General features: G+C 38.7%; 1 protein-coding gene across 1 annotated transcript in view; it reads left to right on the top strand.

The window, feature by feature from the left end:
• The window catches only part of CD44 (CD44 molecule (Indian blood group)), a 52,088-nt gene extending 42,743 nt beyond the window's left edge, over positions 1 to 9,345 (top strand). The window contains exons 7-9 of the mRNA XM_035329147.1: positions 4,236 to 4,358; positions 5,646 to 5,724; positions 7,796 to 9,345. Of these exons, the coding sequence (XP_035185038.1) occupies positions 4,236 to 4,358; positions 5,646 to 5,724; positions 7,796 to 8,012 (419 nt within the window). The 3' untranslated portion in view covers positions 8,013 to 9,345. The remainder of the gene's footprint in view (positions 1 to 4,235; positions 4,359 to 5,645; positions 5,725 to 7,795) is intronic.
• The last annotated feature ends 3,173 nt before the right edge of the window (positions 9,346 to 12,518 follow it).

Below are 12,518 nucleotides of genomic sequence, written 5' to 3'. Positions count from 1 at the left end.
CATGTGCCTTGATGATCCCAAGTTCCCAGCCTCATCCTCCCATACTGTGCATCGGTGGGGTCAGGCTTGGTATGCTTTGGTGCTGCAATCGGTGTGGTGGAGGTGCTCTGGTGGAATTAATTGGATGATCTGCTCCTGTGACTCAGCAGTGACACCATCACCAAGGAGGACTGTCCTGATGGTGAGAGCAGAGCAATCGCACAAGAATTATATCCCATTAATTCTGCCTTCCATTCCTTACTCCTCGCTGGGGGATTCACAGGCATGACCACCACAGATCAGGCTGTGGTATGGCTGCTCACTCCTGAGTTACAGGGTCAGGTTTTTGCTGCTGTGGTTTCTTCTTCTGAAGGTCTTCCCTCTCCATCTGTCACTGAGATACATGGGTACAGCCAACATCTCCCTCACATACAACAAGCAAGTGTTGCTTAAGGGTCTCAAAAGCCAGTGGCAGTGTGGAAAGGGGAGGCCTTCTCCTTGGCCTTCTCCTGCCATGCTTTAAACCAGGCAGAAGGACATCATTCCTGGCCTGCTGTGATACTGGAAAGAGGACAATAACTTGGGTGGTGGTTGGTGAGCATTAGCATTTAAAGCTGATTGTGCCGTCATCATGGCAGCGACAGAGTCCGTGGATGTTGTCGGCCGGGAGGAAGCCACCAAAGAGCCGTTGGCACCCAGCACTCGGCCTGGAAGTGAAAGTGAACAAGCAAATACCACAGACGGCTCTTATGTCAATTTGGTACCTGGAGTTTTTTCAGGCATTGATGATCGTCACAACCAATTACAGACCCATCTTTCTACTAGTAAGAAGTACAAATTAAAATGGTTTTCATTTTTCCATGTCAGTTATTGTTTGGGACAATGATGATCCTCTGAAAGTATTTGCACTAACCATGGTTTTCAGTTATGCTCATAATTTGCTTTTTTGATTATTATTGGTATTGGCATTTCTATATGTGTTTGTGATCCTCATCGAAGATGCCATGTAAGGAAATTTTTTTCTCTGCAAAGCCAAATGACTGAAAGTAGTGTTTTGCAGGTAACTTTTTCTCACATTTTACTATCAGCATGTAACAATATATCTCATAAAATGAAAACGTATACACTTTCTCCTCATGCCCATATACACGATAGCATTTTTTCTTCCTGTTTGACAGGCACAAGTGACATCTCTGTAACACTTAGTAGTCTTTCACTTTTCCCCTGTCTTCATTCATTCTGTGTCCGTTGAAAATATATGAAGAAAAAGTAATTCCCTCTGCAGTCCTTTTTTTTTTTCCCGGCCTAGGTACCTCTGCTATTGGTATCTTGCCAATGATTAATTATAGCTACATGTAGTGGGTTTTAACTGACATTTCCTTTGTGAACAGTTTCTTTTTTTAAGCGTTATTCTTCTGATAAAGGTAGTGCAGTTAACAACCATGTTTACTTATTATACTACAAATATCTTTTTTTTTTTTGGTAACTTAATAGTACGGGAAATTAAGGGACTTTTCCTTGTTCCTAAACACATCATGGTAATAGCAATTTTTTTCTTACAGAATCTAGTTATCTCACACACTAATCCAAATACTGCTTTCATGCACTTTCCTGGAAGTTAGTGGAACCTTGTCAGGTTTGGCCAATGCTCTGTTGTCGTTCTTTACACACAAACATGATTATATACTTGTATAATGTCATACAGCAAACACTTTAAAGATAATTTTATTGTTTGTAATGGTTAGGAGTTGGAATTTGCTCCCAATGAAAACATTAATTCTGAAAGATTTGAGTTAAAAATGGAATTTGGCGTGACAGCTAAATGTTTCTGGGTATGTCTGATTTCTCTCTACACTATTACCCTGGGATAACTCCACTCAGTTTGGTGGAGTCTATTTTAATTAATTAATTAATGTTAATTCATATGTTATCAGGTAGAATTTGTCTTCCTTTTTTTTTCCAGAATTTTATGTAGGCACAGTAAAATCGAATCTACCAAAACCACAGTTAAAGTATTTTGACACAGGCACAGCAATATAAATGTAAAATGCGTATTTGCACTTTATTGGAAAGATAAATATTTTAGTAACTGTTTCCTACTATGACAAACTCATTTCTTGACACCCACTGCCCTATTAACTTAATTAGTACAAGCAGCCTCCTTAATTTACTGTACAGACATTACAAACTTTGAAAAAATGTTTGCTACCTTTCTGTTTTGAGCATATAAAACCTGTAAGGACTGGTTTTAAGACCTTTTTCAAGGCGAATGCCTGTGTAGAATCTTTGCATTGCCAGTGCCCTGGCAAAGTTTCATAAGGCCATCTTCTTAAAACTTCCTTATTTTTCTCACTTACCTACCCTTTGTGCTTTGTAAAACATAGCACAAGGGGATTACTAGGACACTACTGTTGTCTTTTTTTTTTAAAGTTAATTTATTGAAGGGTTCTTTCATTTGTAACATTGCCCTATATAGCTGTATTGAGTGAAAAAGATTCATTAGTATATTGACAGACACTAGCTAAAGGCTTCCTCCAAACAAATGAATGGCTTAATGTACTATACTCCTTCCTTTCACTTGCTTTTCCTCTACAGAAATGTTTAACCTGTTGTTTGACATCACACTAACGACTGACCTTTTGTCCAAGTGCCACAGTGGAATAACAAATCAGTCTACTGAAGGAATCCAAAAAATAAGTGTCAAAAAGAAGAAAATCCAGTATGTCATCAAAATAAAATGTAGAGTGCAACCAAGGAGCCCTCCCTGCCTTCTGCAGGCACTTCCCGGGAGCCAGAACACCAGGGGACATGACTAAATCCTGTTTCTTCTCAGTGCTCAGGGGAGGGAAGAGCAAATTTAGCAGTTCTCTTAACACAGGAATCTTTAATAAATGTCTTTCTAAGGGCCTTTTTTGTGAAAAAGCTTTGCCATTTCACAAGGATGAATTAAAACATCTTAAAAAATATCCGCTGACATGTCAGGTAGACAAGTCAGTACATTCCTCTTGCTCAGCCTTCTTGGAGGCTAGATTAGGTCCCATAGTTGCTGAGTTAGTGCTCTGTCCTTTGGGGTGAGATAGCACAAAACAACTCATCGGTCAATAAGTTTCTTGTTAACAAAAGTAATGAAAGCAACTGGAACATTCAACTACTTGTTGGCTATGCTTAACAGGAGGAAAATGCGCTTCTTAGTTTTGTATTTGCCAGCTGCCATTAGGAAATGAGATCAGAAAGGCTGGCTAGAAGAGAGATGCAATGTGTGTGACAGAAAAAGAACTTTACAGCTGATTAGAGTAAGTGTCTAATTTGCTCTATCAGCGTCTGGAAGAATTCAGAGAGGTGGAGATCTGTAATATTGTTTTTGTACTGATAATGAAGTTGTAGTCCCATGTGAAACTACTGTATCTATAACATACAGATAATTTTAGACATGGGATACCCATATGGCAACAGAGTGGGCCAGAAATACTACTGTCATCACATAAAACTTCAAGCAGTGTGACCATCACAGGAAATATGTGAGACTGGAAGTATGCATTTGAACTGAAGATCTAATTCAGTCTTAGAACCAAATTAAAAAACATATTAAAAAGAACCAAGGGATCCATATCTAAGTTTAGAGACAGTATTTTTGCTATTAGAGAGAATATTTAGAATTTTTAAGGTCTCAATGTATACATAGCTATCAAATTTAAAACCATCCAGAGTACTATACTTCTATTTTATGAAAAGTAGGAAAGTTTTAGAAATTCCGTATCATCCTGTATAGGAATAAAATTAAAAGCCGTAAAATTTCTCCATATTGACCATTTTCAATTTGAATAAGAAAGTCAAATTCTTTTTCTCTCTCTTTTGTCCTTCTCTTTTCTCCATGGAACAGGCACGACCTTTGACTTATACAACAAAAGCCTCTTCAAAAAGTTTCCAACATTCAGAAGTCTTTACCTTCTCTCCAGAAAATTTCTAGGCAATTAAAATTGCGTTTTGGTTGATGAAAGTGTTACATAAATGAAACATATGAGAGTGGGGAAAGGGAAAAACCCTGAGCTTTGTTATTCAGAGTATGAGAACTAGCCATAGTTCAGAGTATGATGATGATAGTCTTTGTAATAGGTTTCCATATGAATATTTTTAATGACCTCAGTGTGAGCTTTCTAGAAATATTTTTTTTTTGTACTGTGAAAGACATAATTTTTTACCTCCCTGTTATATATTCACTAAAGATATTTGGAGTAACATATAGTTTTGTTCTTTAGGATCTACATCCATTATAGATGGTGATCACGGATCACGCCAGGGAACTGTTGAACCCACTCCTAACGCTGGAGAGAACGCAACAACGACAATAACGTCACAAGAAAGGTTAGCCAGTGTACCAGGTAGGTTTCTAAGTCATATCTTTTAACAATTTAAGTACATAATGATAGTAATATGAACTGAAATAAGCGATGAGAATGTACATCAAGTATAGTTGTTCAGGTTTTGTTCTGAATCACATTTTCACTGAGAGTCTGAGAAATGGAGCATATTGCAACTCATAAAATATTCTAGCACTATGCAGATGAGAGAAATCATGCATTTTGGAGAACAGGATTAAGAGATAAATAATGTCAATAAATTGATATGCAATCAGGGAAAATTCAGTAAAGATATATGCAAAGGATCGTAACTTTGAGAATATTCCGTGAAAACAATGTCTGGTAAGTGTTAAAGAAAAGGGCTTGTAGGTTAAAATAGAATACAAAGAAGCCAACACAATGATACAATTGCAAAAGAATGATATTATTATTTTTTTTTTTTCTGGGACGTATTAACAGAATGTCATTTTTAAGGCAGAGAGAGCAATTGTTCCACTCTAAGTAGGCCTGGCAAGTCCAGAGCTGAAGTGCTGCATTCAGTTTGAGGCATTGAATTAATTATATAGAAAGAACAGAGAGGAGCACAAAGATAAAATTTGGTAAGGTAACGTAATATGAACAGCATGAAGAACAGGCTATGGAGGAGGTTGTGAAATCTCCTTTATTAAAAATGCTGAGAGCAAATGAAACATTTCTTAGAGATGTTCTTACTCATTCAGTTTCACTGAAGTGAAATATAATTGAGGTGATCTCTTTGGGTCCTTTCCAGTTTTACCTCTTTATCCTGATTTTATAGTTCCTTCTATATATTTTTTTTGTTTAGGATTTGGCTTTTTAAAGATCTCCCTTAAAGTAAGATTTTAAATAATAAATAAATAAATAAATAAATAAATAAATAAATAAATAAATAAATAAAAGAATGTAGACATTTCACTCTACCTTAAAGCCAGTCTACTTTTGTACATGGGATTGCAGATGTGTCAGCGCTAAGCCTTTTCTTCTGCTCTTGGAATAAATCAATGACACAACTCCTGTTCACCTATTCCATCTAAAATACACTGATTCTAGATGCTAGAAGTGGCCAGGTATTTCATCGGTATTGGCCTGGGTATAGCTGAGCACTTTCTTTGATCACATAGGCAGTGTGACTGATGAAAATGTACCCGATTTGCACATAAGCAATTTGCGAAGTGAACAAAATCCATTCAAAAAGTCTTGCAGCTTAAAGAATGCACAAGCATCTGTGAAACTGCAAAATTACATGGGACGGATTAACACATTCTCTCCCCCTCCCTTGACTCCCCCCAGAATGGCTGATCATCGTTGCTGCTCTCTTGGCACTGGCATTGATCCTCGTAGTGTGCATCGCCGTCAGCAGTCGGAGGAGGTAAGGTAGCCCTGCACTTTGAAGCACACAGCATGATGTGGGTGCTGGAATAAAGCACTGCCACATATCTTTTAGAGGTCATGGTGAAATAAGAAGGATATAAGGCATATGGTGAGATGGAAAAATTTATACCTTTCTTTCTTTTAAGTGAATCTGGAGTTACACGTCCTGAACAGCACGGCTTATTGATTTATACATCACTCTGCTTTGCATACAAAAGCAGAGGCTGCCATTGTTTCCTCCCTCTTAGCCCAGAGGTACCATAGAAACAGACAAATAGGGCCAGTATGACTAATTATAGACTGTATCTGACAAGAACTGAAACAATCTCAAAGCTAAAAATTACGTCCTAGATACTGCAAGTAGAAAATATATCTTTCACTTAGAGCTGCCATGCAGGTGGGATTGAGACCCAAGGAGAAAAAGTGCACGTGGGTCCGTGGGTGTGCATGGGTTGATGGATTAGAACCTACCAATATACATCAATCCCTGCGAGGATCAGTCTTTGAAGCACGGACAGTATCTGGTATTCTTGAAACAGGTGGCATTTTTTCTTTCACCAGGATCAAAATAATTAAGAGATTAATCTATTCAGATGAGTGATAATCTGCTGCAGACACAGGGAAGGAGTTGCTGTGCAGTCACCATACTGCACATGAGCATCAGCTCATCTGAAAGGAGCTCTGCAGCTGTGCTGCAAGGGAACTGGGTAGGTGAAAAAGGTGGATTGAGCATCCAGGGTTACCCGAGCAGTAAAGTGAGAATGTTCCAAGCATCTGTTTCTTTAAAAATTAGAACTGCATATTTATTTTTATAATGCTGTTAGTTAAAAGGAATGTTGACAGCAGCTTCTCCAGTTTCACTCTCATTCTGGCTGCCTGTAAAAGCCTGAGGGCTGTAGGCTTTGGTTTCAAGGTAGCTAGATGCTTGATTCAGAAATCAATAGACTTGGCCTTTGTAATTACAAAGTCAGTATGGCAGGGATCTCAAGCACTTCCACCAAGCAATTGGTCCTTCTCAGTGAACAGCAAATTTCTTCACTATAGGGTTGTTGTTGTTGTTGTTGAATTGGTCTTGTCTTAATAAAATTGGTGTTATCTTCACAAAAACAAAACAAAATAGCCCAAGGCTCAGTGTGAGGCAGTTTCTTTGTTTGATTGTTTATTTGTTTTATTATTCCTCTTGTTGCAAAGACAAATGCTGCTGTCTGGTTCCTGTTGTAAAAAGTGTTAGGATCTCCATCCAGAGTCCAACACTGGGTGCGGCACAGCCTGACCATCGTGTCAGGAAAGAACATCTGAGCTGCTCTTTTGAGAGGCTGTGGCCTCTCTTTCAGCATTTCATAGTTGCAGAGCCGGAATCATTCCCAATTGTGTGCATAGCATTCACACAGCAAACTGAGCTGCTTTGGATAAAATAAGTCAGTAAGCATGAAAAAAAGTAATACTTCAAAAGCATAATGGCAAATTAATCATTCAGACAAACTCTGTTTCAGCAAAGAAGAAAATGCCTTAAAGTAAAACTTCGGAAAATTAGTGTCCCTCTTAACATACCTCTGGACATTCAGTTTACATAGGCTATTCAAGGACAACAAGTGGGATATTCAGCGCAGTGTACCCAGAGTTTTAATGGCCTAGGGCAAATCTGACATCCGTGTAACTATTAATTTCTACCGCCCTGCAGAATACCCAGCCCACTTGGTCCAAAGTCTGGACGTACAATGACCCTGTCCGTATACTGGGATATATACGAAGTTCATAAATGTGGATATATCCACACCTTAGAAAATATTTTCTAGCTTTCAGTAATGCATGTTAGTGCTGTCTGTAATGAGACTAGATAGTAACTGAATCAGTAGGATCCTGCAAAAGTTCACGTATATAATTGTGGATTCTTTCAAAAATAAAATATGCAGCGTAGAGACACCTTACGCCTTGCATTGCATAGGTCTGCACTGACAGACACAAGTTTCATTTCTAAGCACCTTTTTCTAAATATTGACTTGAATTTTCTTTTCTTATTTCCATTAGTCTCCATTTATGGTACTTATTTCCTTTTCATTTCTTTCTAGATGTGGGCAGAAGAAAAAGCTCGTGATCAATAATGGCAAAGGTGCAGTGGAGGACAGGAAGACGAGTGAATTAAATGGGGATGCCAGCAAATCACAAGAAATGGTGCACTTGGTTCACAAAGAACAGTCAAATGACCGAACAGGAGCATCTGACGAATTCCTCACCATTGACGAAACACAAAATCATCAGGAGCTGAACATGAAGAGTGGAGTGTAATGGTACCGACTCACCAAGTAGATCAGAGCTGGGGAAATCAAAATCACATGGAACTTGGGCCAGAATTCACAGATGCACTGTGCTACTGATGTCTTTTGAACACAATTAAACTTAAGTTGTCTTCATTTTTAATCATTTTTAAATGATGTCTGAGTTACAAAATTGACATTTGCTATCTGAAATAAGCCCCAAGAGTTGCATAAATTCGTCAGTTCCCCATTCCTACACAGAGGACACTTACTGTGTCCTGGGTATATCATTGATCCCCAGATACAGTGTCTTCGCTGTGCGGAGCTACAGAAGTATCCAGTTGCTCCATCTTACAGGTGTTTAAGGTACTAAACTTGTCATGGTACAAGAGTAAGCGAGCAACAAATGTCAAGAGCAAAAAAAAAAAAAAAAAAAAAAAGCTTAAACCAAAAAGGCCTCCTATACAATGTCTAAAACAGCAGAATCCATCAGAAATGCCTTACAGCCAGGAAGAGCAGTAGGTGCATCAAAGTCTGCCAGTAAAATCAAAAAGTGACATTTTATAATGATTTACGATTTATTCTGTAACAAGGAAAACCCAGAAGGACAAAGCTTATTTATCATTGTTTTAAAATGTCTGTGGGCATACAGCAAGTCTTTTTGGGAGGGGGAATAAAGAGATGAAAACGAGCTGATATATAATAAATATAATTACTTTATTATCTTAACAATCTGTACAGTTATCCTTGAGTTTTTGAAGAGTTATCCTTGAGTTTTTGAAGTGTTCATTGCTCTTCCCCCTCCCTCCTTCACTGGTCCCAGTTTGTGTATGTTTTTAATGAGTCTGTTAGTTAGTATAATTAATAAAACAGAATGACCCCAGCTCTATTGTGCATGCACAAATCAAGGAATTTGAAATCATCAGCAATGATGACAGTATTTTTATTCCTGAAGAACAGGTCTTCACCTTCCCCTGCTCAATTGTAATTAGGAGATGCTGAGCCTAGTAAAGCTTGTTTCCCCTGTAATTGTTGCGTTACACCAGTTTGCTGATATTTTAAAAGTTACCTTTCTATGATCTCACTCACTTCTGAATTCTATTTCCTCCACGTTTTATTTCTTCTTTTTAAAAATACCAAAACAAATACTGCTTGTTTACTGGTACCAGAAGTTGAAATTCTACAGAAAAGATCAAAGAGATTTAAAGGAAACTCTCCCAGCAATGTAATATAGTAAAATATGTGCAGCTGCATTGTCATATGCTTTTGTCATTGTATGTCTATTATGTAAAGTATTTGTATTAAGCTATGATGCTGTGCATTATATTGATATGAACTGCCAGAAAGAAAATTATTTACTACCAGTGGTCTGTGCCATTTTTAAGAAAGCCTACTGGAATGGAGGGCGAATTGTAACTTCTAATCAGGCTGCCTCAAAAAAATGCAAGCAAAACCACCCAGAGGTAATAGCATACAGTGAGGTGTGTCAGCTGTGGGATGGGGAATACCAAGAGAAGTCCGTTCAGCTGTTCCTGTTCACTGACCGTAGCACCTTCATTGGAAAACACCGTTCTGCTACTGCATGTTATTTTATGTTCTCCATCTGAAGCAATTGGAGGATGAGTATTCAGCTGGCTAAATACTATCATTATCTAGCACTGATCTTTATTGGAACACGAAGCACAATCAAAATTGTGATTATGGTTCTCAGTTACAGCCCTCCAGCAGTTTCCCAAGCGTTTCATTGAGTTGCTCAGTGCCCTGGTATCTGCAGGCAGATCTCCTCAGGGAAAATGTACACTTGGGCAAAAGGTCCCAAGGCAAGATGAGATTTCAGGGTACACGTAAGACAATTCCTGACTCCATGTATGTAAAGAGGTCTCATCTATGAGCAGTCACACAGCTCCAAAGGTGTTCAAGCAAGCTGAAGCCAATAAGGTCAAGGTGCCTAACACTATTGGTATATGTGGTCCATCGTCAAACTTCTCAGCCCTGCCATAAGCACATATTTTAATTCTGAGCTGTGCTGTGGGACGTTTGTTGACTCCACATTGATTTTTAATTCCCATAATGTTTTTAAGCAAGGTTTTCTTTTTGTCATTATAAATCAATAATGTATAATTTTATACTTTTTCACTAAGTGTGGAGATCCAGAATAAGAGTTTTCACTCTCTTTAAATCCCAATTGAATATAAGCCACAATCAAAAGGAGATTTTTCACTGTCTTGAAGGACAAAGTTGGGTGGGAGAGGTATTATTCATCTCCCTACTGAGATGTTCAGTGGAGAAATTTATCTAATGTTCAGTAACTATAAATGCATGGACAACACTGGTTGGCTTCTTTTTATATTTTTAAATACAGAGATGCTCAGTTTCTCTTTAAAAAGGCAGTGCCATTATTTTATATATGCTGATTCTTTTTAAGATTATGTCATGCAACTGAAGTGCAATTAAGTTTCATTGTAGTTTCAAAACTAGATGGCCATTTCATACATGTAATATAGTGCATATTTTTATTAATCTTGTCTTTTATTATTTCAGGGGTTGTTTGTTGTGTGTATGTGTTTTTTATATAGAGCACTAGATATATTTGCATATTTATTTAACAGATTAATCAAAAAGAAAGGAAATAGCACCTCTAAATTGTAATTAGAAATAACATTGCTAAAAAAAAAAAAAAAAAAAAAAAAAAAAAAAAAAAACTGTAAAATAAGCTTCCAAAAATAAACTTGACTCCACATTGAGGATAAAAAGTAAGGTTAAAGTTACTAGTGGGAGAGAGGACGCATTCAGCAGGGTAGTCATATATAGCAGTGGTGAGCCAGAGGTCAGTTCTGCTTGCAAGCTGCAAGCCAAACTCAGCTGAAGGCTGCAGGACCTTGCAGCACCCACGGGCTCCCCAGCTGCTCGGGGGGTTAGGGATGAGTTCAGTTCCCCTCGGAGCAAAATATCTCTGGGACACCTCAGTCCACATTAAGATCAACCCAGTAAGACAGAAGTAATGCTTAAACCAGTAAGTATATTTAAAAGAGAGGTTGCATGTTTTATGAGAATGTAATATTTTCGTCGAACAGTCTGGGGTGATTCCTTCACCTGTATTTTCTTGAAGCTCTTACAAGGAACGTTTGATTAAAGCAGCTAAAGGATGTGCAGCCTTCATGTCTATCTGTGTGGATATTTTAAACCCTCCCCACAACATCAGTCCCCAAATTGTCTTTCTGCACAACAGTCTCCTCTTCATAGGGATGTCTTTTGTGTGTCCTTTGCTAAGAACACCAACACCAACTACCTCTGCAAGAAGTAGTGTACACTGGCTGGAATATTATTAGGAGAAAATTACCAGGTGCCTCATTAATACCGACATATAGCCACAGTGCTGGGGAGAGGCAGAGATTTGTATCATCCTGGTAAGGGCTGCTCCTAGCCACTTTTTCTGTAGATGAAGGGAAGCAATAAAATCCTCTGAGAACTGTGTTCTGCCTCAGCATTCTTTGTGAGCCAGCAGTTACTGGGTTTATTTTATGCTACATTAGGCTGTTAGCCAGCAATTATCTATTGGCCGTATTAAACCAATTAATAAGAAGAATTAATATGAAGGCTCAGACTTCTCTGGTTGCAAGATTTTGATCAGTTAAAGAACATGAACCCTTTGGGTAACCACATGCACTGACAAGTTCTCCTTTGTGGAAGGGGAGAGGACAAACAGGTGGAAGGGAAAGTGCTGAAGTGGGCTGGTCCCTGAGGAGCAGCTCCAGCTCTGTGTGCATGGGTGACAAAGCTCTTGTTTCTTTTGGGGGGGCAAGAGGCATGAAATGGTACTTTGAGGGTGGGAACTCCAGGGAATTCGGGGCAGAAGCAGAGTGCAGTCACTGGGAGACGAAGTGAGGAAGAGTGAAATTTTTGTGCCACTGACTGGGAAAGTCCCCTCAACATGCCCAGGACTTTGTCACTTGAATGGTTCATAGCTCAGAGAAGGGAAAAAGAATCGACCTTTTCCTGTGAACCCCCCACCTCCAGGTCACCCTCTGCATTCACCACATGATTTGCAAACTGATTTTGACCATTTTTCCCTGGTAGCTCCTTTCTCACTATTACTCTGCTGTGTTGCTGTGGCATTCACCCATGCCACGCTGAGAGCACCCAGCTGTGGCTGTGGGAAATGAGAGGCAAAGTGCAAACTTCGCAAAGACGACTAACAGTGTCTTTTGTGTAGCACAGAAGCTTCACTTTCTGTCCTCCTTGTCTCACCCATTCAAGGATGGGTAGGCAACGACAAGATTTCTAGAATATTTCTGTTCTTGCTCATCTTCCTGTTTTTAAAGCACCAGACTTAAACGGCTCTCCATACAGGCCAGCTGTGATGCAGCAACGGTTTTTTGGGCTTTGTTCTTTGGAGGTTTTTGGTGTTTTTTGTTTTGTTTTGTTTTGGGTTTTGTTCTTGTTTTTGTTTGAGAATTGAAATTAAAGAAGAGAATCCATGCTCAGAGAAGATCTCCTGACTTCAAGGGAGCTGATTGTTGTTAAAGTGCAGGTAAAG

This window comes from Oxyura jamaicensis, chromosome 5 (assembly GCF_011077185.1).
Source record: "Oxyura jamaicensis isolate SHBP4307 breed ruddy duck chromosome 5, BPBGC_Ojam_1.0, whole genome shotgun sequence".
Lineage (NCBI taxonomy): Eukaryota > Metazoa > Chordata > Aves > Anseriformes > Anatidae > Oxyura > Oxyura jamaicensis.
The sequence above is the reverse complement of the archived record's forward strand: the minus strand, read 5'-3'. Positions and strand labels throughout refer to the sequence as shown.